General features: G+C 34.1%; 4 protein-coding genes across 6 annotated transcripts in view; 2 read left to right on the top strand and 2 right to left on the bottom strand.

Moving 5' to 3' along the window:
- Positions 1–979: 979 nt before the first annotated feature.
- On the bottom strand, positions 980–9,339 carry LOC117117028 (NADH-cytochrome b5 reductase-like). The gene is made up of 7 exons (XM_033261206.1): positions 9,193–9,339; positions 6,132–6,677; positions 5,424–5,575; positions 5,134–5,221; positions 4,661–4,765; positions 3,611–3,814; positions 980–1,245 (listed from the first exon to the last, which is right to left on the bottom strand). Exons 2-7 carry the CDS (start codon positions 6,330–6,332, stop codon positions 1,045–1,047), a joined length of 951 nt encoding a protein of 316 aa, XP_033117097.1. The 5' UTR covers positions 6,333–6,677; positions 9,193–9,339; the 3' UTR covers positions 980–1,044.
- A 75-nt stretch (positions 9,340–9,414) lies between these two features.
- LOC117117017 lies at positions 9,415–14,987 on the top strand. The gene is made up of 6 exons (XM_033261191.1): positions 9,415–9,619; positions 10,125–10,281; positions 10,683–10,910; positions 12,047–12,119; positions 13,063–13,173; positions 14,224–14,987. Exons 1-6 carry the CDS (start codon positions 9,527–9,529, stop codon positions 14,303–14,305), a joined length of 744 nt encoding a protein of 247 aa, XP_033117082.1. The 5' UTR covers positions 9,415–9,526; the 3' UTR covers positions 14,306–14,987.
- Positions 14,894–24,427, bottom strand: LOC117117014 (E3 ubiquitin-protein ligase TRIM23-like). Its single transcript, XM_033261184.1, has 10 exons — positions 24,262–24,427; positions 22,845–23,132; positions 22,124–22,402; positions 21,436–21,618; positions 20,955–21,170; positions 20,547–20,681; positions 19,889–20,018; positions 19,456–19,566; positions 18,253–18,377; positions 14,894–17,569 (listed from the first exon to the last, which is right to left on the bottom strand). The coding sequence occupies exons 1-10, from the start codon at positions 24,331–24,333 to the stop codon at positions 17,390–17,392; spliced, it is 1,719 nt and encodes a 572-aa protein (XP_033117075.1). The 5' UTR covers positions 24,334–24,427; the 3' UTR covers positions 14,894–17,389.
- LOC117117015 (trafficking protein particle complex subunit 13-like) overlaps positions 24,079–26,872 on the top strand; it is a 10,384-nt gene continuing 7,590 nt past the window's right edge. Inside the window, exons 1-5 of one of the 3 annotated variants that reach the window (XM_033261185.1) lie at positions 24,079–24,184; positions 24,683–24,829; positions 25,598–25,666; positions 26,017–26,116; positions 26,353–26,568. In XM_033261185.1, coding sequence (XP_033117076.1) covers positions 24,781–24,829; positions 25,598–25,666; positions 26,017–26,116; positions 26,353–26,568 — 434 coding nt within the window. In that variant the 5' untranslated portion in view covers positions 24,079–24,184; positions 24,683–24,780. The remainder of the gene's footprint in view (positions 24,185–24,682; positions 24,830–25,597; positions 25,667–26,016; positions 26,117–26,352; positions 26,569–26,872) is intronic. The other 2 variants (XM_033261188.1, XM_033261187.1) reach the window with 2 other exon arrangements.

The raw sequence follows: 26,872 nt of genomic DNA, 5'->3' as shown, positions 1-26,872 counted from the left end.
GTACTGTATTGTGTCACTGTTTTTGACTAATAAAATCACATGAAGAAGTGTACTGTGTACAGCAAACGAAAGCTTGTGTTACATATCTTAACTAGTCTCTGTATATTCTTGCTTTATTTTGTACATAAAATTAAAATTAAATGCGAAAATATTTATCTCACCGATTAGCAGCAGCTTCAAAAATATAGGTGATGAGTTTAAGCATCTGTAGTACAAACATCCTCATCAAGAAGTTACAAATTATTGGAAGATGATTGAAATAGAAAATAATTAATTTAATGCTTTAATCAAATTTTTGATACTTAGATCACGTTTTTGAAGCCCAGGTCGTTGCATGAAATTTTTTCAACTTTACATTAACAAAACAGTTAGAATTTTACATTGAAATTACGAAAATATTGCAGGAATTCCCATGGAAAACTTTTTGTTTTACCAACAAAATATTATACTACATGTTTCAAGTCAAATTGACTTGGTGGAGAGAGATGAAACGATACAAGTTACAGCTGATTACAGCTGACTTCACTACAAACTGTATATCTTTCATATACGCTAGAAAACTTCACCTGATTCACATGTATTCCTAAAACTTGAAATACATCTCATCATTAATTCCAAGCTTTATTTTGTACATAAAATTAAAATTAAATGCGAAAATATTTATCTCACAGATTTGCAGCAGCTTCAATAATATAAGTGATCAGTTTAAGCATCTGTAGTACAAATATCCTCATCAAGAAGTTACAAATTATTGGAAGATGATTGATATTGAAAATAATTAATTTAATGCTTTAATCAAATTTTTGATACTTAGATCACGTTTTTGAAGCCCAGGTGAATTTTTCAACTTTACATTAACAAAACAGTTAGAATTTTACATTGAAATTACGAAAATACTGCAGGAATTCCCATGGAAAACTTTTTGTTTTACCAACAAATTGACTTGGTGGAGAGAGATGAAACGATACAAGTTACAGCTGACTTCACTACAAACTGTATATCTTTCATATGCGCTAGAAAACTTCACTTGATTTTCATGTAATTCTAAAACTTGAAATACATCTCATCATTAATACCAAGCTGTTTAAGGTATTTAATCATGTCCTTATCAAAGGATTTGGTTCCACATACTACAAAATAGGTTTCAGACAGGTCAAATGTAAGTTCTTTTTCAAGAATGGACTTAGTGAGACGTGTGTAGCGAATCTGATCACCATATCTGGCTTTCACATTCTCCTTGCTATCCTAAAAGTAACAGAAACAATAATGTAACTTATTGCAATCATCAGTAATGAAATATGATTGAAAAACATAAAAAAAATTAGTTTTCGAAAATAAGACATAAAACAATACATCAGAACAAAGGGGCAGCATAATGAGAACTATTAAGTAAAACTACAGATTCATAAAAAATTTAGTACAGTAAAAAAAAAAAGAGCCTTGCAGGCATCAACGTTCCTATGCATGATACATGACTTTATCAGAAAATATAAGATGGGGTCAAAAAATGAGATTTTATGGCCCAAAATAGTGATTTTTAGACCACATTGGTAATGTTTTTTGATAGGCAAATTACAGTTATATGTTTAGCACACCAACAAGGTACTTAAAAATTTTGTAGAAGAAAAAAAAAAAAAAAAAAAAAAATTTCGAAAACATTTCGTAGGCCTAAGTGTACAGTATTTTAATTTTACAGTAGTTTGGAACGATATCGTAGGTTGGGAAGCTGGCAGGAGTTGGTAGTGGCCTACTAAACTACAATTTCAAAAATGTCTCGGGCCCGATCGTCCACACCAATTGGCCCCAATTGTCTGTCACAAGAAGTTTTCATCGTGATGATCAAGAAAAAACACGATCTAGCCCAGGCCCTAGGCTAGGCCTAACCTTGCTGCTGTCACTCTGCTACGTATACTGTATAACAAAGCGACCCACGCGTTGAAATCTTAAATTTTACATGCATTATTTAAATGTATTTTACATATTAGACAATAACACAAATTTATTAATTAAACTATTATTAACGTTCCACCATAATTCTCGCATCGCAGGCCTTGTTTTTTAGTGGACAAAACCCAAGCTAGAAAGTCGTTATGTACCCGACGGTCGGATGCCTTTATATCACTTGCCTTCAGTTTGCATTCAAAGGGTACACTGCAACATAGCCACTGCAATCATATTAGTCTACGTTATACAGCCACTGAAATGCATCTACCATGTTAAAATAACAATTAGAAATAAAAAATAACTTGCGAGGCACGAAATGATGTTTGTAGCTACTCATACAACAACAGAAATAAATGTCACACGAAGTTGGCGAAAATGGAAATCAAATGAAAATGTTTTTCAGCAAGTATTTAAAACTTTCTTTTTAAGCCTTCGCAAAAATGCCTACAGCAGTTGGTTTATTTCGCCAATCCAAAATAGTTTTCGCCCATGGCGACTTGGCGATTGGTTAGCGTGAGCTCAGACTGAGCTAACACTGAAGAACTTTGTGTCGCGATAAAAAACAAAATGTCGGAAAACATTTTCTTGATGCATGCGCATTTTCATAAATGTCTACACACCCACACCGCAAAAAAGTGAATCCAGTAGTTCCTATTGCAGTACATGCATAGGAACTAAAATTGCATATCAACCAGGGCTGCAATAATATGGTAGATGCAGAAAGTTGTAACCATAGAGCTAAAGTCAACATTGTGACAGTCAGTAGATTTTAGTATATCTACGTTGCGAAAAATTATAGATTGAGGACGAAGATTTTCACGCATTTCTTGGTAATTTTGAGTCAAACCTAGCTGTATTAGTTGGAAACGAATAAGAGAAACCAAATTTTGTTAACAGAAAAGTTTAATTAACCAGTGTAATTACCGGTGTATTTTTTTTTATTAGACACATATTTGTTTACGGTCTTTGCTTGGATGAATTTTGAAAACGATCAAAGCATGGAAAATGACAAAAGTGGAGGGTAGAAAAACATAGGAAAAAGGAACAAAAAAACCTCAAAGGCTTTACATCGTAGGAGAAAAAGCCAATGATATGATTAGAAAATGAGAAAAGCAACATTGTATTTCTATAAAATCTAAATCACTCCAATCCAAACTCCTTTTCTCCATGAGACCAAAAAACAAAATGTTCATGTAGCACAAGCTCGACCAATTCAAAATCTACGGCCATTTTTTACTTTATTCTTATCATTACAGTCATCATTATCATTATCATCATCAGCGACAGCATCATTATCAAAGTTATCATTATCATCACCATCATTATCATCCTATTTTTCATTGCAGTAAAGTTTATCATCATAGACTTCATTTTCATCATCTTTATAGTATCATCATCAATCATCATCATCATCTTCTTCCTCCTCATCACTACCACCATTCACTATCATTTATTGATCATAATATCATCTTCATTACCATTATCTTCATATTTTCAAATCAACCATCAATATTGCATTATCACAAAAATCACCTTTATTATCATTTTATGATCTAATTAACTTTATCTATCATCACCAACATCCATCTTGACTGTAACACTAACATTCTTAGACCTCATGGATCTCCTGTGGAGAAAGTTCATAATAAATTTATAGAAGACATACCTTGCTTAACACATATATGATGGTGACATTCCAGTAAGACCCTAATTCATCTAGCATTGACTTCATGAGTACATCCTTGTACATTTTACTAGCATAAATCAGTTGAACAGTTGTGTCTTCTTCATCATTGTTCACTATGTGCTGAATAACTTGCAGCATTGGGGCTAGTCCAGTTCCTGCAGCTAGTAGAACTAAATGTTTGTACTGCAAAAAAATTACGAATATTTAAATGATGTTGATGAGGACAAGCAAATAAGGTTTGCACTGTGAGTAAATTTAATAAAATAAAAATATGTATTTTGAAAAAAAAAAACTGGTTTAATAGTTCGTGGTTTGTTTGTTTTATCGATTTTACCACACACGTACATGTAACTTAATTAAAGGTTACGATTAAATTTTTAAAACAAATTTAAAAAATCAGAGAAAAATGTGTGCGGTAGGAGGCCAAAGTAAGTTTGTAAAACAAACTTTAAGTCATCTCTGGTATAACGATGATGATACTGATGATGGCGAGGGTGATGATAATGATGCTGATAATGAGAATATAGAAGATGATTATGATGATGATAATCATGAAGATGGTGATGATCATAAAAACAAAAAGAAATGGCCAATTCAGAAGAGCAGAGGAAGATACTGTAACCATGATAAGGCCAAAATATTGTGTTGCTGATGCCCAGTAAAGAAACTGAAATCATAACGATTTTAATAATATTATATATAGCAGATAATAGAAAATATTATTAAAAAAACAAAAAAAAAGGTATTTAGCACTAACAGCATAAAAAGCAGAAGAAAAACCACTAATGCAGAGTTATTATATAAAGAGCAATTCTGTACACAAAAACTAATTGTTTAAACATCACAATTAAAATAAAAGGTAATTTTAATACACACATGTCCTTCGCACAAACACAAGTGAAGATTGAAATGAGAATGACTGACATTGATGATAATGAAGATGTGGAAGGTAATGATGACTAAAGAGAGAACACAGCATTAGAGAATGGTTTCCATGGTGAGTATACTGTAATAATTAATTATATTTACCTTGTTAAGAGTGTAGGTGAAATGCCCATACGGGCCACGCCATTCCATCAATTGCCCAACCTCCCAGCGCTTTATATATTGTGACATTGGACCATTTGGATAAATCTGAAAAAACAGACATGAAACTGATGTAAAATTTTTCGGACACAGTTGTGTTGAATCAATGCATATTCCACAAGCTTAAATTAATGGACATTGCTGTAGCTATGATGGAGTTTACCAAAGTGAGGGGAGGGGCCCATAGGATTAAGTGAGAGGGTACCAGGTAGAAAAAACAAGGTGAAAACTATGTGATTTTTAACAACTTCAGTGTAATAATTTTTTTCAAAATTTTTAGTGGGGGAGGTGCCTGGGCAGCTAGTATATTTTTCAGGGGAGATGTATGTACCGTCACGACCCTCCCTCCTCTTGTAAATTAGTGTATGAAACTGGGGAAAAGAAAATGAATAGTGTATGACTGTTAATTGTGCTACCTTTATGAAAACATCAAAGAAGCCTCTTGAAAGTAGAGGGCTGACTGGTGTGTATTGCCTGGTGATGTTTCGTCCCTCATGCTTCCCTCTGAAAAATAGCGAATAGCAATGTAGCATTCTTCATCTACCCCATCTTTGGGACATTGGTACTCAAACATTTTTGGTTGAGTAATGTGCTTTTTATTTTTTTACTTAATTCTTAATGATCAAAAAATGAGTTAAATGTTTCTCAAATTTTATGAGCTAATAAGCACCAACAGAAAAAGCATAAAAATTCTGGTCCTTCATACCTTAGAACAATATGTCGTCCTACAGAGAGGCCCAAGCTTCTGCAGTCTGGGATTTTGAATCTATACAAGTTTGTATCCTCCGATAAGGCTGTGATCTTTACAAGTTCAAATTTGGTAAAAGCTGAAGGGGTCAGGACAGGCAACACATCGCTCTAATATAAAAGGAAAATGAAGAGTTTAAACAACCTAATCTATTTAACTATTCAGTACCTATCTACCATAGTTACACCAACCCCAGGTATAAGCACAACCCCTCACTTTTGTGTGCTCATACCAAAGGAATTTGAGTACTAAAGTTTACCACATCTATTATATAAAGAAATATTTTTAAAGTTAACATATGAGACATTATTATTTTCACTACTTGTTCCTGGTGTGTAAATGCCCCTATCATGTTTTTTATGTGACAAATACCTTTCCCATAATTATAAAGGATGTTATAATTATATGACATCATCATTCCCAAATATGGGCAAATAAGAAATTTGACAATAATATGAGCATCCTCTCATTATATTCCTCCTCTTCTTCATCATCATCTTCTTCATCCTCATCATCATCATCATCATCATCATTGTCATCATCATTTGAAAAACAATGATACATCTCTCAAGGCTGTGATATCTACTTGAAGATTGAATAAACAACTTAAAACAAATTTAAATACTGAGCTGATTCAATGAATATGCATTTGAGTGTTTTCCTCACCACTGTGCTGCCAAGGTTTCCTCCTTGGTGATTATCAAAGCAGTGTTTTCTCCAGTTTCGCAAATCTTCTTCATAAAGATCAAATACACACGGAGTGCAGCCAGTTCCGCAACAATCACTTTGAAGGGGTTCAGATGGTTTTTCAACTTGACAATCCTCACAAACAGTAATATCTCCCTCCAGGTAAATTGATGAATCCATAGAAATAAGTTCAAATTCAATCTATTATTTACAGTATGTTATATAAAATCTGAATACAGTATAAAACAGTTTACATGTTATTTTGACAGAAAATAGCTGCATAAAAAATAGGCAATATTGATCCAAATTTAGGTAGGCCGATAACTTCCTACTGTTTTGTTAACCGTAAAATGAATGAACACGACATTGTTTACTTCTGATTTTGCTGACCCGGCTGGACGGGTACAAGCCTTGGTTTAGTATTTTCGTATGACATGTCAAGCTGCAAACAGCTCCACCATGACATGCCTTCTTTCACTGCATATTTAGTTGTACTCTCCTCTTCATCTCGTTTTCTCTTCTGAGCTGCAGAACAATGAAAAAAAAAAAAAAAAACTAACTTAAAAAATATTAAGCTGTCCACATACTAGTTTACACAGAGGGCCAATTGGCTGTGTTGTTAATTATTATTTCAATACTTTCATACAAATTACAGCTTAAAGCCATATTTATTGATATATTCCGCCTACTGTGTTATCATTCATACATGTAGGGATGTAGAACTACCTATTACTAGTAGTGGAGCCTTCCTAGGCTTAGTAGTTGGTAGTAGGGTTTCTGGACAGAACGACAAAAAACCAAAACAGCAATAAGTCAAAACGACAATGACCAAAACATAAAAAAACCAAAACAGCAACACTTTTCAACCAGAATGGCAATAAGTCAAAATGGCAATAAGTCAAAAACGGTAAGACAAAAAGGGCAATAGGCCTAAGTCAAAACAGCAATAAACCAAAATGGCAACACTTCCAGAAATTATGTCATAAGTAAAAAAGCACGAAAGAAAAAAAAAACACCTTAAAGAACAACATTAATAATAATAATAATAATAAATAATGATAATAATGGTAATAATAATAATGATGATGATGATATTTAATAACAACAACAACAACATAATACAATACAATTCAATAGTAAAAAGATTGGAGAACACAATGTAATATATAAAATACAAAATAATTAAAACCTTAAAATACAGATACTGTAAAATGAGGCTAAACAATATTATGCCATGAAAGTTAAAAAACAGGAAAGAAAAAATAATAATAATAATAATAAATAACATTTTAAAATAACATAGGCCTAGTCATGGATGTGTAAAAAAAAAAAAAAAACATTAACAGAAAACAAAACACAATTCAAACTGCTGCCCGCGCCCGGTGGCGCTAAGTGAAGTTAAAATTGTATAGTGCTCACCAAATCTGATTTTCTGACGTAATTTTCTATATTCATTTTTGTTTTTATGTATTATGAGGGATTTATTATTATTATTATTGTTATTATGGTAGGTTTCTGGACAGAACGGCAAAAAACCAAAACGGCAATAAGTCAAAACGGCAATGACCAAAACGCCAAAAAACCAAAACGGCAACACTTTTCAACCAGAACGGCAATAAGTCAAAACGGCAAGATCAAAAGGGCTATAGACCTAAGTCAAAACGGCAATAAACCAAAATGGCAACACTTCCAGAATTTATGTCAAAAGTTAAAAAGCGGGAAAGAAAAAAAAAACACTATAAAGAACAACAATAATAATAATAAATAATGATAATAATGGTAATAATAATAATAATAATATTTAACATAAAAATTCAATTTATGTCATAAAAGTAAAAATGCGCGAAAGAAAAAATAATAATAAATAACACTATATATAACAACAACATTAATAATAATAATAATAGTAATAATAATAATAATAAAAATAACATACAATACAATTCATTAGTAAAAAGATTAGGAAACACAATGTAATATAAAATATAAAAGCAGTGAACATTTAAATGATTAAAACCTTGAAATACAGATAAAATGAGCTAAACAATATTATGCCATGAAAGTTAAAAAACAGGAAAGAAAAAATAATAATAATAATAATAAATAACATTTTAAAATACCATAGGCCTAGTCATGGATGTGTAAAAAAAAAAAAAAAACATTAACAGAAAACAAAACACGATTCAAACTGCTGCCCGCGCCCGGTGGCGCTTCATTCATGCCATTGATTTGCTCCTTTGCCGTTTTGGTCTATGCCTATTGCCGTTTTCATTGCCGTTTTGGTACTTATCATTGCCATTTTGGTTTATTGCCGTTTTGGTTTTTTGCCGTTTTGACCTGCTCCCGCTGGTAGTATGTCGAGCCCCCTAGGAGGGTATACTTTACTACTTATTAAGTAGTGCCTATAGTATTAGGCCTAGGCTCCTGCTGAGGACCTAGCTAGGCCTAGCCTGACTAATGATAATAATAATAGGCAGTATGTATCTCTATGAAAATGTCTCTGTTAAACCTAGAATTCAACAGACGAGCAACTGCTGCTAGGTGCACTAGGAACCATAACCCACTTTCATTAAAGATACCGAAGGCCAAGACAAATCGCTTTCTTTATTCTTTTTTCCCCAACACAGCTTAAGACTGGAATGCCCTCCCTTTTTCTTCTACTTCAATCAATAATTCCACTGCCTTTTGCAAGTGACATTGGTAACTCCGACTACGCCTAGTCCCTCCTTTGTCGCCACTATCCAAACATTGAGTGATGCTCCAGCCGGAGTTTTTCAATTACTCTATCAAGATCAAGATCAAACAGCCTACTAGCGTGAGCCCTATGTTGTCTACTATAGTTAGGTATATGTCTAGGTCCAGCTAAGCCTAGGCAGTTTTAGTTTCACCGGACCAAGGCCGTACGCTAGCCTATCCGACCTAAAAATTCATATACACAGATAGGGCCCAGGCCTAGCCTAGGCCCTAGTCTATAAAATTACCCCTAACCTAAACTGGCTGGATAAGTAACTGGACATTTAAGGGTTAAATCCCTTAATACCTGTTTTATTTGTATTTGCATCCATCAGACAATCATTTATTGGGGAACGACCAACAGTAGGCCTAGTAATTAATATTAGTTTGGTTGTGTTTAGACCCACACGATCGACGTTCCAAGTCAAAACTCGGACGACTGGCCATGGCGGCGCCTGTGCAGCGGGAATTTTATATCTAGCGCCACCATCAGTTTGTTTGCAAAATATCCTTTGACGTCAGATGGTGATTGTAAACACTGCTGTTTGTGTGGTAGGAGGGTATTATGATGAGTTTTCCACGGATTTTCCAACATTATTCTGTTATTTTGTGTCCTGAAATATACTAGATTTGTGGCGAAGATGGGTTCAGGGGTGACCAAAGGACCAGCTGTCGGAATGCCGCTTAGTCCACGAGTAGATTTTGTTGAAAAACAAGCTAAAAAAGGAGAAACGGTTAGCCCAGTTTTTTCATGATAAGGGAATGGGAGAAAAAGGTCATTTGTTGGGCAGTCATCCCCTTTAGGTAGTATCCTAGGCCTAGCTAATAAAAGTAATCCTTTTTTCACGAATCGGTAGACATCTTAAAGTAATGACAAACATTGCAAATCAACAGTGCGTAACCAACAGAAATAAGATAAGCTTTTGGGCTAATTTTCTGACATCATGTTATTTAAAAAATCATAACTCCATAATAATGGGGCGTGTGGTATCCAAAACAATTTTCCAATTGAAAAATGTTTTTGACCTCTGAAATCAAGATGGAAAAAGAAAAGCCTAACTAAGTTTTTTTTTTTAATGGCCTAATAATACTGCATATTAAAATGTACAAGACTTGGTCATGGTAAAATAAAGATTTGAACACTGTTATTATCTCACCCCATCATAATATAAACACTGGTTAAACAATTGGTAAACAGTATGTGAGCAAATAAATGATTTATTCTGTATGTTTTTTCAGCCTATGGTTATTGATGCACCAGCACTACTTGATCTGGGACATGGAACAGTACGATACCGACAGGGAGAGGAAAATTTAAAAAATAAAGTGATTCTCAGCGATCCAAAAAACAAGAAAGGTTACTTTTACCATGCACGACTGGATGATTACAGTGAAGGTTAACATTAATGCATACATTCTTCAAGCCATAATTAATGATAAACTACTGTTACTGGCTTCCATGACAAACAACACTTAAATTTTACAATTCTATTTGTAACAAAGTTCTACTCTTTGTCACTGGAACAGCCCCATTATTATTATACTTTCTGTGTTAAGCTTTATTTGAGTAACTTAATTCATTAAATAATTTTAAAAAAAAATAGTATCACAAATTTTAAATGAATTTAATCTTTAAAATGATTTTGTACAAACATAAATAAATAATGATTTTATTATTTATTTTACTAAATTATATTTCAATATTTATTTATTTATTTCAAAAAGCACGTCCAACAGCAATCACATGCCTATTAAAGGATGCCTTAATTTATGAACATTTTTTTATGAATCTTTTAGCTGCAAGTGTAAATTCTGAAGATAAATTCAAATTTAAGTACATCAACAAAGCTCCACTGAAGGCCAAAGGAAAGAAGTTATATTACTGCTATGGTATTGGTATGAACTCAACTGATGGCAGACACTTAATCAAGACTCAGTATAAACCAAAGGGAAAAGGATATGTCTGGCCTAGCTCTTATAGGAAGTCCAATCATATTTACTATGATCTAACATTTGTGTCACAAGGTATTAAACTGTTTATTTGTATTTACAATTTGTAATGTAATGTAGTTAGATTTATATAGCGCTTTTTACCGAAGTCTCAAAGTGCTCGAGGTGTCATGGACTAGCTCATACAGTAATTTGCTTCTCCCCTAAGGGTCTCTTCATGTTTGAGCTACACAGTAAATTGAATCCAGCTACTCTCTTCTGTCCACAACAGGGGCTGTATGGACCAGTACACCGGGGTAACCAGTGGCGTATCTAGGGGGTAATCATGCTCAAGTAGTTAAAAAAATCACCTAAAATTATCTTATTTTACGAGTTAGAGCCCATCATCCAGGGGTGGGCATAAAAATTGGTCAGAGTGCCAAAGTGAATTTTTGATTTAACACTGAGGCCCGCACCCAAACTTTGATGTTTCCATTGAGCTTCCGATAACCTCAAAGCACTGCTTTTACACCACCTTATTCTCAGTTTTAATGTTACTTTTTACATATAATCAGTGTCAGGCAGTAAAAAACAAGGTGTTTTCTAGCCATTGTTGCTTGGCGGGCCGCACACATAGGGTTTTAATTCATTATCGCAGGCCGCAAAAAATTTGCTGTCTGGCCACATTTTTGCCCGCCTGTGATCTAATCATTGAGCCTCCCACATGACCTTTGTGCTCTCCCATCAGCTCCCCTATTTCAAGACTCCTAGATACGCCACTGGGGTAACCCCCTACTCGTTTCAAAAGATGCACTGGGTTCACATGAGCCAGATTATGTACACTGGGCCTATGGTTAGTCCTTATCCGAGAAGACTTGTTCCACCACCAGAACCACAGATGAGTGTACCATTCGACCAGTGCCGATATTATCGCTGGACGTTGCGGTGCTCCTGCTTTAACCGCTCGGCCATTCAACTTGTGTTTTAAATTGCATTGGTTGCTAAAGCTTTGTCCACAGTCAAAATGTATGTAACAAATTTATGTGATGTGCCCATATATGGGCACGATGATGTCACATTACACCCTAAGGCCATATCACATTAATCACATGAAGTTTGACAGTGTGGACAAAGATTTATTTCAATTAAAATTTTATTTGTTACTCTTGTTATAGTATTCCAACATGCAAATGTTGTTTTTTGTGTTATAACATTTATTTTCATGAATGTAGATGATGAGCTCTCAGATTCTGATGACGAAACAGAAGATGTGATGAGCAGTGAGGTCGATGCTGCCAAGATGAGGTTAGGGTCACCTTCCTCTTTATTCCAATCAATCCCCTGTATCTTGTGTACCTGTAGCTTGGTGGTTAAAATGCCTGTTTTTTCTTCAATTCAGGGTCTTTGGTTCAGATCCTGAAAATGGACCTTTCCGCTAAGCACCGCCCCTTGGATATTGTTGCTATGGTCCCATAAAAAGATAGCGGTTTATGTAAACACATGCATTTGTCAAACACATGTGTGAGTGTGAGACAAACGCATGTTCTTAGCAATGTTCTGATTGGTTAGTTGTTTTGGCAGACCTGCCAACTCACCCGATCCTGTCGGGTGTCACCCGATATTTAAACAAATCTCCAGTTCTCCCGATCAAATGTAATTTTCACCCGATTTCACAGGCCACCCCATCCCCAAAAATACTCCAATTTATGCATAATTTGATTGATTTGATCATTATTATTCAATGTATTTGGCGCCTGCTCGCTTCACGGTGCAATAAACAAGCAGCCATTTCCAATTCGAATGTTGCCACCAACAGCCAATGATTTGTAGTGACGTGACTTTTTTTGGTATCTTGCATCATCTTTTGGTTAACTCTGGAAACTTTTTTTTTTTTGGTAAATCTCCAGATTTTTTTTAAGATTCTTGAAAAAATCTCCAGATTTTCATGACCCAAGGATTGGCAGGTCTGTTTTGGTCAGTTGTTAAGATTGATTGACAATCCAGAAAAGTTTTTTACTTTTTGTTTTCATTTATTGGTATAAAAACACTCAGAAGGCAACATAAAAATGTTGAAAATCATCTGAATTTACAATATAAACGGAATAAAAACAAGACAACAAACAAAATAAATTATATATATAATTAATAATTATAATTTAAATATTAAAATATTATTTAACAATTAATATCAGTTTGGCTGTGATGATTTTCAAGATAATTAAAATTTCATTTCTTGTTTTTGTTTCAGCTTTAAGTTGAAGGATTCTGATAATGTTGAAACACTTAAGAAAAGAGTTGCTGTTAGACTTATCATGCCAGCCTCTAACATCCACATCAGCTTCGGAGAAAATGAACTTGTGTACGATTAAGATTTAACATGATTCTACAGTACAGTATTGCAACATGACTGTTGATGATGACAATGAGCGATTGATTATATTTGGTTTCTTATAATAAAAAATACAAAGATATACAGTTGAAATTTGCAAAAATACAACAAACAACATAACAAACCATAAGATGTTGGTATTAAGGCCAAAAAAATTTTTTGTTTGCTCTACTCCACCTGCCCCTAACTCACTGAAAAAATAGCGGAAGAAAAACAAAAAAAAATTTGAAAGATTTTTTTAAAGCATTTTTCTTTACAAATTAAAAAAATGTGAGTGAATTTATCTTAATTTCTTGCCAGATGCCCTACATATTAGTCTAAAGTTGTCTGATGTAAGATATTGCCATTCTAGGCCTCTGTGGGTTATTTTTATTCCATCTGATGAGTATTTTAAAAAAAACCTTTTTCCACCCGCCCCAATTTATCATTTAAAAAAAACGTTTAAAAAAAAACGAAGGGCAAACAATTAATGTTTTTTGGCCTAATACTCTGATTATAAAGATGACAGTGTTGATAACAGTAATGATGATTTGATTTGGGTAACAATGATGATGATGATGATGATGATGATGATGGTTGTAAGTAGATTGTGGCAATGATGATATTAGTAAAGATTTTAGTCATTTTTGTGATGATTATAAAAATATATAACTATTCATAATTGTTAATTTCACAATGATGATGATGATGATGATGGTTGTAAGTAGATTGTGGCAATGATGATATTAGTAAAGATTTTAGTCATTTTTGTGATGATTATAAAAATATATAACTATTCATAATTGTTAATTTCACAATGATGATGATGATGGTTGTAAGTAGATTGTGGCAATGATGATATTAGTAAAGATTTTAGTCATTTTTGTGATGATTATAAAAATATATAACTATTCATAATTGTTAATTTCATAGCACCTACAGTAAGTCTATAAGATTTAAAGTAGGTAAAGTTAGGAGAATAGCCCATAACTTGCAGCGTCATTATGCTGAATTTGAATGAATTTCAATATTCTTTTTTAGTGAAGAAGATGTGATTGGTGATCTGAGGAAGTCAGAAGATGGTACCTTTCAAAGATTTACAGTGGAGCTCTCTGCAGTCTAACAAATCTGTGTTTTCCAGAAATGTAAATATTCAGCATATTATTGTTATTGTTTAAAAGAGGTCACAAACACACTAGTTTGTTTTGTACTCAAAGTGGAAATTCCAAAAGACGGATGACCTCAAGATAGGATCACTGGTGGCGCCAGTGAGGTGTTGAAAGGGGAAAATGTCTGGATGTGATGGTATGGTTTTTATACTTACCTATTCACCATATCTAAGATCTATGGTGATGTACAACAGGTCCAGTAACATTTGAGATATGTTGTGTTCATACAGTAATTACCCTGTCATGTTTACATAGAATGTAGAAAGTGTGGGGGAATATTTTAATTAAATGGTGAGAAAAATGTATAATAATACAGTTGAACTTGTCGTAAGTTGAATGCAAAATTGCATTGCAAAAATTGTTCGACTTAGATAAAATCTGACTTACAGATTAATGGAAAATAACAATTTGGCATGTAAAATAAAATCGACTTAGAAATTATTTGAGTTTAATATGCAAAGTCAACTTAGGCAAGTTTAATTGTATACTCAAATATTGTAGAATTTTAACAAAAATGAAACCACAGTTTTTGGTAAACCATATAAATGATAAGCCTGCTCTTATTGCAGCATATTTATTTCTGTAAATAATAAATTTTTGACAATTTTGAAGAATAAATCGCTTATTATGAGAAAAGTTATTGTGTACCAATAGTGAAATTATTTTAAGAATGACTGCTAGTTTGAACACATGCTGAGAAGACAGGCTTTAATGAAGCTTTTGTTTTACAGAGAAGCATCTCACTATATACAGTACAAAACAAACACTATAATAATCATCTTTATCATCATAGATTATGAATATTAAATATATTTAAATAGTCACCGATATTTTGGCAATAATTGCATTTCATTTATGTGATACAGATATTCAAATATGTATAATAATTTAACAAAATTTAGATTAAATACTGTTTTAAATATTTTTACTTGTTTCAAACATGTAAACAACACAACAATAAAATGATCAGCATTACATATGTACAAAGCTAGGAAATACATTTCTCATCCTTAAATTTCATTCATATTTCTGTCCGATCCCAACGGAATCTTCATAATCTAGAAAACCTCCACAAAATATTCAGGCCCCCTGTCAGACAGCTTAAAAGTATATCCTAAAGCCACCAAATGATTCCAGTATCTTTATCAATAATTATATTGAAGATACTGTACACTTGTTCTTATCATCAAAAAACACACACATCAAAATTATTATCATCATTAAAATGTAGAAAAGTTCAAAAACTAACAACTGCTTCACAATTCTATTTGTCATTAATCCTCATCTTTCATATAATATATTGATTTAAACCTCAAACTAGAATCACAATGTTTATATTTCTGCAACGCATTGAAAAATATTGATTGTTAGAAAAAAGATCAAATACAAAATGTAAAATTATTTCTTTAAAATAAGTTCTTTGTGGGTGATAATTTAAAGAGATAAACTTTAGTCACAAGGATATGTAGTTAATAAATGGAAGTAACTAAACAAGGAAGAATTATTACAAAATTTCTCTACATTTAAAATTCACAAAAATGCTGTTCTTAAAAAACATTCAATATAAAAAATGTTATGGTTCTTGCTACCCCAGCAGGTGGACAAGCCATCTTGCTCTCCCCACCCCAACCACATCTTGGACACAACCCATCGGACAAAAGAAGGCAACATTTTTTTTTCAATCCAATTTTAACTCTTTTGGGATAATGGAATGCATTCTAAAATGTCTCTGTAATGCTTGAAATGGCCAAAATTAGTACCATTTTTTGTTTTAGATGTCAGAACGTTTCGGAGCATTCTTGACTGCCGTTGCATACATTCTACGTTTTACTTTAAATCAATTTTTTACAACACGTATGCGGATATATCACAAACACAAAAGATTGATGCACCAATTGTTTGATACATTACAGTATAGTCCTTGTTGGCCTAGATGTAGATTCAGCCAACAACCAATGCAGATTTTAGGAGAATGTAAATGCACAACGTTCACACATGCACAGTTAAATTAACATGACGCCATTAGTTCTATGTTGCTTCAAATCAAAATCTCCCATTATGTAGTGACCTGTTATAGGTCACTATCATCTATTTTACATCTTTTTTATATTGTAATCCTCATGAAGAAGAATAACATTCACTCTTTTTATATTATTTACAATTGGCAGTGTATATATTCAACAAATGTTTTGTACAGTCATGAAAGTTTACAAGTCAAACATGGGTCTCAAAATGAAACACAAATTGGTGAAAGCAAATTATATTTGCAACACAAATGGTAGATGATGAAGCTAATTTAGAGTAAAAATAAATAGAATCATCAAGTTTTAGTATACAGTAACTTACTGAAAATACTGAAGGCTGGTTAACGGTTGCCACCCAACATTGCACAATATGAAGTTGATAAGGTGAACAACAGTAATGATGTCATAAGGGGAATTCCCACATGATGATGTCATAATGACCTATACTGTACATTCTAACTGTTAGTAGGCGTAAGTAGAAAGAAATGTTGCAACTCAATCAATGCACGCAAGATCAGGATGTATATTTCCTATATTCATAGATAAATACAGGCTTATATGACCTGAGCATGTCATATGGGAATGATAGGTTGACTACTTTGTATTTTGTGTTACACATATCTATGAAGCTGGGATGGTTTCATAAAAAGGATCTTAGTGGACTCGCATACCAAGGACTTTTACACTAGTAGCATTAACTACCCTACTTAACAGGCAACCTAGTCAATTCACACCATGGACTTTTACGCTTACTAGTAGTGTTAACTAGTACCACACCTAACAGGTACAGTAGTCAACTTGTACCAAGGACTAATACACTATTACCAATAATTGGTACCATAACATGTCGGCATCTCAGTAAATTCATACCAAGGTTTTATGTAACTAGTACCGTCAACTGGTACAATAAAAAAAAAAATGGCACTCTGGTAAACTTGTACTAAAGATATAAAACACTAGTAGTTACATCAAGCCATGACAGAATATCATATACAATCTACAGCTATATATATATTATGCTATATCCATTACCCCAGCAGCAACCAGCTGCCTCGAGAGCCACTCTAAACCATCCTTAAGGCCTGTGCCACTTTGAGCATCACATGGCTGGATGAACCAACTACGTCCAAAACACAGCTTGTGTAGTGAGAGTCGTTCGGAGATGACGTCGATACCGATGGCTCCAGAAATATCCTTCAAAGTACAAAATTATAATTTTACTATACATAAGTTTGATAAAGATAACAATGTGAATAAGAAAAACCAGGGGGATCATGCTATCTAATGAACTTGTCTGCTAAGCGCCCTGCCCCTTTCACGTTGTTGCTCAGGTCCCACAAAACAACAGTGTAAAAACATACACAAACGTGCATTTGTGGGACAACGCGTGTGCATGTTAGAAACAAACATAATCCAGGTCTTGTTCTGATTGGCCAGTTGTTAAGTTTGATTGACACTCCCAGAGAGGTCTATTACATAAAAAAGGGATTCTATAACAAAGGCCATGACATTCAGATATAAAATAGTGTATGCCCATTTACAGTAGATATTATAATACCGCCAAGGGGTTTTGCTAGTACATAGGTCATTCGGTAGACCAGTCGGAAAAGAATGAACCCTGTCATGTTAATATGCCAATCCAACCAAAGTTCTTACAAATTTTATGACCTAAAGGCACAATATTTACCTCATAAACCATAAAATCTCGCTTCCTTAAACTGCATTAGAGGTTTTATTAAAGGCCCTTGACCAAAGAATTTTAAGCAGCCGATGGTGTGGACCCCTCCCCTCCCCCTCTTTTTATCTTGTTGGACCCTCTCTTAGAAAATATCTGGAGCAGCTACTGATAGGCCATAGTAAAGTATTTTTATATCTACCTGTTTATTAGCAAAAACAAGCACCACTGCATCTCTAAGTTGTTTCTCGGACATGAGGGCAGCCAGCTCATCGTACGCTTCCTCTATGCGCTCTGAATCACAGCTGTCCACAACAAATACTACAGCTATTGATTGAGATAAACAAATAAGGTGTGAGATCTCACCACGAAATAGACGCATCGTTGGTGAAATCATATTGAGATATTCACCAAAGTAGGTCAAAGTTAACATTTTTACAAAATTTTTGATTTTAATGTTTTTGAATAACTTGATACTTATATTTTATGATTGTGTACTTCTTAAGTGAATTTTCTTACTAAAATAGTGTTCTTTTCGCATATTCTGTAATTCTAGTCCTATTATTTGTACAGGTTAGTTTATCTTTGAGGCCGATTTTCTCAAAACCTGGTTATCATACACTTAAACTTTAAATGCTAACATCTCTGGATCTATTTATCCTAGGGAAGCCACTCAAAGACCAAATTAAAGCTTATAATGTGATCTACTACTAAAAAAAAAACTCATTTTCTGATTATCTAACGATGAGACTCATTTTGTAGTGAGACCTCACACATGATTTCATTCATTTGGTTAAAATCTCTCTTTTTTTTTTTACAATTCACAATAAATGCAAATATTATAGTACCAGGAATAAAAATGCAACACAAAAAATATAGCTAGTATTAATATTTTCTTTCATTTTTAAAATAACTTTTGGTCAATTACATTTTATGATTACAAAAAGGGTATAGAAAGGGCAAGACTACACGGTATGTTTTTTTGGAGCGCAAACAATACGCCCTCTACGTAGCCTATGCAGCTATTGGAGGAGGATGTAAAATGCTGTTTGTATGCTCTTTATTACCCAGTACTAACACAGCGACATTTGTTTATCTGTTTTTCACTTGATACAGTACTTTCATATAGAGGGCGATAGATTCATTTTTTTTCCTTTATCATCATAAGAGGGCGCACCTCCACTGTAAACACATACATAGTGGGTACACTCTATGACGACAACAGCATCTTCTAACATAACTAGAGGAGTGATGTATTTACACATGGGATTAATGCTCCCTTGCCCTTCTTATACTCTTTGTTATTACTAAATTTATTACTATTATCATCATTACTCATTATTTTTATTAATACTAAATATTTCACCATCTATTAACAGGACAGAGAGATGGTATCCTACCATACCTTGTGTATTGAGGTAGTAGTGCTTCCATAATGGCCTGAGTTTAGGATCGCCACCTACATCCCAAATGGTGAAGTTCAGATTGCGATACTCCACTGTTTCAACATTGAAGCCTGCAATAAATTCAAATAAACAATAACAATTGAGAACACATTAATAATCACAATATATTTATCATGCTTTGTGCTGGTGTGAATACATAAAGTAATTCCAAAATAATTAGTTTGTGAACAGGTTATGATGTGAACAATACCACTGAGTCCTATGCCCTGTCCAGACTATCAAATTTATTTGAGAAAAAAATGTGAAATGACTTAATAATAATAATTATGGTCATGATGACATCACATCATCACCAAAAGGCAATGATGATTACATATGGGCATACAACAGCTTTTTGTCAAATAGAATTTGATAGACTGGACAGGGCTTTACCTATTGTTGGTATTGTCTGAATGAATTCATTCTGCTTCAGTTTGAATAAGATACTCGTCTTGCCCGCATTATCCAAACCTAATACCACAACTCTCATTTCCATCTTAGGCCCAATGTGAACACGATTATCCTATCAATAAAAAAAATTTGATTAAGAAATCTGTTGTACATCAATTTAATTGCTCTACTGTTAGTAGAAGACCAAGTCGAGTGCCCGAGCAGTAATGTATTTTAACTGACATTTTAACACAGAGGCTTATATCAGGGTGGATACAAGACCCTCCTCACTCATGGTTCAAGTCTTTTGGATACTGATTATAAACTGTAGGTCTGCTATACACACTTCAAAAGAACCCAGGGTGTCCTGTGAGTGGAGCAGGGGGATCCAGCCCCGGTCATAGACTAGGTTTACATGCCGATTGTCACCAAAACAGATAGTACACCTCCTTCGGAATCTACAGAGTTGTGGAAATGAGTTTTCTCAAGTGCTCTGTAACCGCAAGCAAAATGCACTGTGCAATAAATATATTTGTTACGGAAATGTTAGTATAATTACATATATATTGCATATTGCGTTAAGTCCCAATAAAAAGAGAAACCATGATTCTCAAAATTTCAGCCTTTATTGATTACTATCAACAGTTTTTTCAAAACGTACCTTTGTGAATGTAATAGGAATTCCAGGACTGAGCTGAGTGTTCTGTGAAAGTTCATTGAACTGCTGTTGATGAATTCGCAAAGATTCCAAAAGTTTGTTAATTTCTGTCCTTGCTAGTAGGACCCTAGCGTTATCCTTCAAAAACGAAAAGAACAAGGAGTTTATTAATTTCTGTCCTTGCATGGAAGACCATAGCATTGCCCTTCAAAAACAAAATATAACAAAGGTTACAAAACACCAAAATAATTTGAGATTTGTATTTTTGTATTTTAGCCCTCCTGCTGAAACACAAGGAGAGCAGCTGATAGAATTATCCGAGAGATCTAACCACACATCTCCACGGTTCAGCGCACACACAGTGGCTACCACCAGTTTAACCGACTGGCTAAGCTGCTCTAATATACTTACATATTGCAATGCCCTGTCACACTGAAGGCAAATTGTGGTTACTTGTGACATCATATTTGAGAACGCTTCTTGCTGGTGTCGCAAAACATACAATCGTTCACGTAGGTGCGAATCAATGACACTTTGTGCAACATCCTCTTGCCGTTGCAGAGTTTCATGGAGTTCCTGAAAATGTTGACGTACACGGGACCTAACAATCTCAGCTGTCCCTGGAATCTGTAGAGATAGGTATTGCATTAACATCTGTAAAATATTTCTTAACATAATTGTTGGTGGTTATATTATTTGTAATATAACCACCAACAATTATATTGGTGGCTATATTATACTAAAGGCTGTTATACCATACCTCCATGGTTATACTGACAAATTATTGGCATCATTACAGCATTTAGGCCATGGAGGTGATTACAGTAACTGTAAGATTTAAATAAATTTAAATAAATTAAACACATATTTCAACAACAAATGTGTGCCTCACATGTCTAGGCTCGGCAATGCCATCCAGGTCTTCCACTAAACGTGTACCACCTTCTATCTCTTCAATGGTTGTGCTTAGCTTTTGCATAAGCTCCGAAATCTCGTCAATAAATGGTCTGATCTGAAGCACTGTCTCCTTAATGGTTATCCTCGTCATACTTGCCTCTTGGCTCAAAGCAGAACACTAAAAATGTAATCAAGAAAATATATTTTATTTAAAATTTATTAGGTATTACCGTTAATGTCACATAATAACATAGTCATATCAACTGATAGATTATTTTTCAGCATCTATAATATGGATTTCATGTGCTTTCAGAAAGAGATGGCTAATACAACTGAATGCAATAACATAGTCATATCAACTGGTAGATTATTTTTAGCATCTATAATATGGAGGTCATGTGCTTTCAGAAAGAGATGGCTAATGCAACTGTAATGCAATAATAAATTCCTGTCAGTGCTGCATGATTTTTTGTCACGACCTGAGCAACTCCACTTCCTAAACATCATATTGTGATTTAGTTTGTGTAAAGCATCGTGTGTGTACGTTTGTCTTGAGAAATTCATTGTCAACTGCAAGTAGGACAGTGATATATTCACTATTGACAATCATTGCTGCATATGTGTAGTGTGCCTAAATAAATGAATAAATAAATAAATAAACAAATAAATCTTCTGGTAATTACCTTATGTGATTTGTGGATTCCGTGATCTTTACAAAGTGAACACATCAACGGGTTGGACTGGCACTCCGGCTCTAAGCATGAGAACTCGACAAGGTGTGGCGTGTGAATGTTGCATGCTGGCCGCTCCCGCGGCTTCTCAGATAACGGGATACGCTTGTGCTTGGCTAGTGTCCGAGTTGAGTGCGTACTTAGTGCACATGGGGCACAGAGATTAGTGCTACATACAGTGCAGTAAATCACAGCCTTATGTTCTTCGTTTTCATCACACTGTATACAAGTCTGTGTCAAAGAGGTATGGAAGAAAATTACATACAAAACATTTGAAAAAAAAAAGATAAATTGCAAATGATGGCTAAGAAAATGATATTGATGATGTCGATTGTACAGTATGTTGAAATAGGACTTTTAAAACATTTGATATGATTCAGTGGTGAATTCAACTGGCAAAATAACCCTTTTAAAACTAAACCCTTGATCTACAAGTCCCTTCCTCTACCCCCTCTATTTGGAATTCCTGGACCTGCCACTAAGATTGATGATCCTAATAAAAGGTGTTGTGGAAATACTATACTCTATGAAAATATGATAAGGTGGAAAAGAAAAATAAAGAGCAATAATGATAAGAAAGTAGGAGGATGAAAATAATATTGACAATATCGATGATAACAATGGTATTGCATACTGATTACATTCATCATGGTGAATCTAAAATTGTTCTTACCTTATCAGTAGCAGTATTCGGTAAAGTATCTCGTAGGATATTAAACTGTTCTTTCGAAATGTGCAATCTTTCAATGAGATCAATAAGTGCAAAGTTCTTCTTCAAGCCCGCAACTCCTGAATCTGTTAGTTGAGTTGCTTGCCGGTCAAATGGACAAAGCACTGCCCCACCATAAACTGGAAGTCTGGTCAAACATTCATGACATAGAGTATGTCCACAGTGAAGAAGCCGAGGCACTTTCTTGCCCTGAAGACTAAACACATCATCACATACTCTACATTCCAGCACCTAGAGTTGCAAATTGTTAATAAACAAATTAAAACACACTCAGATTTATACTTTGCATTGCTAGGACTAGTAAAAGCTTATTTAACCATAATAAAGGATAGGAATTTAGTGATTGGCACAAACCTGTTATGCTGTCACTTTATATTATTGGAAGTGGTTATATTTACGTAAACCGTAAACAAATCAGTAAATGATATACTTGCATGAAATAAATAAAAGCATATGCAGTCATACTTTTGTAAAATTGCATTATCGGCCAAGTAAATTTATCAATTCTGGTTAAATGTATGTTAATGTGAGTTCACCTTTCAGCACCCGAAATCAGCGTCAGCCCAAGCTTACCACGGCACTTTTTTATTTTAAACGTTATTTAATTTCCTACAAGAGTACTGTATGTAGTTTTTTTAATCATTAATCAAAATTATTAAATCATTTTTCTAGGCCTAACTAAGCAGGGGCAGATCCAGCCCGTTAAGAAAGAGGTGGCGTGAATGTCCGAACTAAGTGAGACTCTCAGGAAAGAGCCCCTGGTAGGGATACAAGGGAAGATTCTCCCTTAAAACTCTAGCAATTTCATTAATTTGAGTTGATATTTGATTGATTTTTATCACTTACCCTTAGCATGGCCATGGTATTTTCTGATAAGCTTTACAAAAACAATTTTTTTACAAAAAAAATAGAGGGGGATGTACGCCCCCCCCACCATCTAAATCCGCCACTGCTAAGCCTGTATTGATGTATGATATTCAATCATCACACAGTAAATAACATTAATTTTTTCATTCAAACACATTTACCGATTTCGTCACTAAAAAAAAACAACATCGTTATACAGTATTTAATAATATATTAATATTATAGCCTTTACTTTAGTCTTTAGTTGGATACAACAGGACAGTGTACGGCTTCCGCGGCTTTGACAAACTGAAGGCAGAGGGCGCACTACAAACTTGGGGTAGTTTAGGGACTATTGGCAAAGGTTGCAGCCTGCTAGCTTTTAGGCTAGCCTAGGCCTGGTGGTGGGTGTTAAACACGCGTAAACATTGCCTAAGGTAAGGGCCTAGGCCTAGTTCATAGTTGCAGTTACATTTAATTAATTTTCTGCTTGACTATATTAACCGATACTTACATTAGATTTTGGCTTTCTATCAGCCACACATTCATAGTTATGTTTTGTTGAGATTGAGGCCATTCTTTGCATTCCAAAAAAACAACAAACAAACAAACATAGGCCTGGGCCTAGCCTAAGCTACATTCATTCGTTCTCTGGAAACTGACTATCGACACTGCTTTCTTAGGCTATCGACACGGACAAATTACTCATTATCTGTGGCCAAAGGTAGCACTGTGGCCGTGTTTATAGACCAAAACAAACCAAAACCATAAAAAGTTCATAGGCTTTTAGCCTAGGCCTAGGACTCTGTATAGTTAATCCATTTAATACAGACTTAAATAATTAGTTTATATAACAGTGCATATATTATTCTCTAATTATTATTACTGTTACTTATTATGTTTTCTTGGAATAAATTTTTTATTTAATTTTATAGTATATATTGTACAATAGACAATTATTTTGATGAAGCCAAAAGGGGTGTCGCCAAAGGTGTCACACACGTGACGTAACGTTACGTACAAAAACAACAAAATGGAGGGTAGTGGTGGTCGAGAAAAGGAACATTTGCTCTCTTTGAAAGGTATTTTCCGTGTATTCTTCGAAAAATCTATGGATGCATTTATTTTTTAAAATAAAAGAAACTCTGCTAAAATTAGCACTTGTAATTTTACTCTTGGGATGGGTTTAGGCCCGGGTAGGCTAGCCCTAGCTATGGCTAGGCCTAGTAGTAGTAGGCTAGGGTAGGCCGTAGGGCCGCTAGCTAGGCCTAGCTTAGGCCAGTTACAGTCCTCATGCCCAAGAGGCTTATCGAGCGAGGGGTGGCTACTCACTAGTCTAGGCCTAGCTAAGCTAACTTAGGCTTAGCGTTCTCAGGCTGGGCCTAGGTGGGTGAGCGGTACATGACTCGGGTAGTGTATGGGATGGCCAGGGAGTTGTTATAACAACTCCCTGGTATGGCATAATTAATGATATAAAAGTGATATTTCGAGGTGCAAGGTTAACACCTGGAAAGCCTTTTTTTGTTATGGTATGCTGGCTTCGTTGTTGTTGATAAAAATGATGGCTCACAGTCACAAAATATTATTAATATTAAATTTACACAGAAACTCATTTTTATTGCTGCCAAATAAGCAACTGAACTTATAATAGCCGGTTTTTTGGGGTTTCTTTGTATTTTGGGGTTATTTTTTCTGTTTTTTAGACCAACTAATGATGATTTGAATTAGAATTAGTTTTACACTGCACTTTATTGTCTCTGCCAATCTGAGCACCCAATTGGACCCAAATGTTGAACACAGTCTCTGTATTGGTACAAAAATTTCAGTTCTTGATTTTTTATTCTTTTTAGTAATGAGGCTTACAAAACCATCGTTTATTGGTTTAACACCAGTCCTCTGTGAAGCTAATGATATAGCAGGTAAGCATAGCTCCAGAAAGCACCACGCATTTTTATTTAATGGTTTATCCTAATCAATTACAGTCTCCCTCCAATAAAAGACCACTTATTAGACTAATGATGATAAAAAAAATACTAATTCTTTCTTCTATTATACACTCCACAAAATACACCAGCTACAATAAGCTACAGATAAAAATGTGTGTTAAATATATAAGAGCACTTCTCAGCTTCATTCAGGCCTGTCAAGTATTGTGTGGGAAAAATCCTTAACACTTTCCCTGCCACGGACATGAATACTAACAGCTGTAAGCTATGTTTTGTATAATATTTTTATGAAAATTTTACTAACTATATATTTTTTTTCTTAGGTGGAGACACATTAACAGATATTAAACCAAGTCTTGCGAGTGTTAAAAGTATACCATCCTTCTCTGTTAGTGAAATGTTGACACTACCACAAAACTTCGGGTAAGCATTATAAAATTTAGAGCAATGAAATGTGTTTATATGTATTAAATCTTATATCACTCCTTTAATGATAGTAAATCACTTTAAATGCCTATAGCATATTATATTAACAGTGTAAAGTTATTATGCATATAAAATAATGCAGTAGCCAATCATTTTATAGCTTATTTTAAAAATTTTAATTCGAATTTTAAGTACTAGAAATTTTTAGTCACCAATTTATATTGTACATGCAGGAGTATCTATTTAGGAGAGACATTTTCAAGTTACGTGAATGTGCACAATGACAGCCAGAGCACTGTGTCCGATATTCAAGTGAAAACCGATCTCCAGACAGCTTCACAGAGGTTGACGTTATCGTCCACGACAACTCCAAACAATGGTGACTTGGAGCCTGACGGTTCGGTAGATGATGTGGTCAATCATGAGGTCAAAGAACTTGGAACGCATATGTATGTGATATTACGGTTACATCAATGTTTATAGAAATGAAGCATGGTTATATTGTGGGTTAAAATATTTTATTATTATTATTATTTATTTATTTATTGATTTTTTATAACTAGTGTTTTATCTATTAAGTCTGAATAATTACCAAATCAATGGGTGGAATTATTATGCAGACATAAAAAGTAAAACATTACCAACTAGATTTTATTATTTTTTAAATTTCTTATTTAAACCATATTTAAAGAAGTTAACTCTACCAGCTAAGCCAAGGATGTCAGTTGATGTTTAAATCAAAAATTAGAGTAC

Source organism: Anneissia japonica, unplaced genomic scaffold, assembly GCF_011630105.1.
Source record: "Anneissia japonica isolate Jap-2015-1 unplaced genomic scaffold, ASM1163010v1 scaffold287720_len810639_cov167, whole genome shotgun sequence".
NCBI classification, from domain to species: Eukaryota; Metazoa; Echinodermata; class Crinoidea; order Comatulida; family Comatulidae; genus Anneissia; species Anneissia japonica.
The sequence above is the reverse complement of the archived record's forward strand: the minus strand, read 5'-3'. Positions and strand labels throughout refer to the sequence as shown.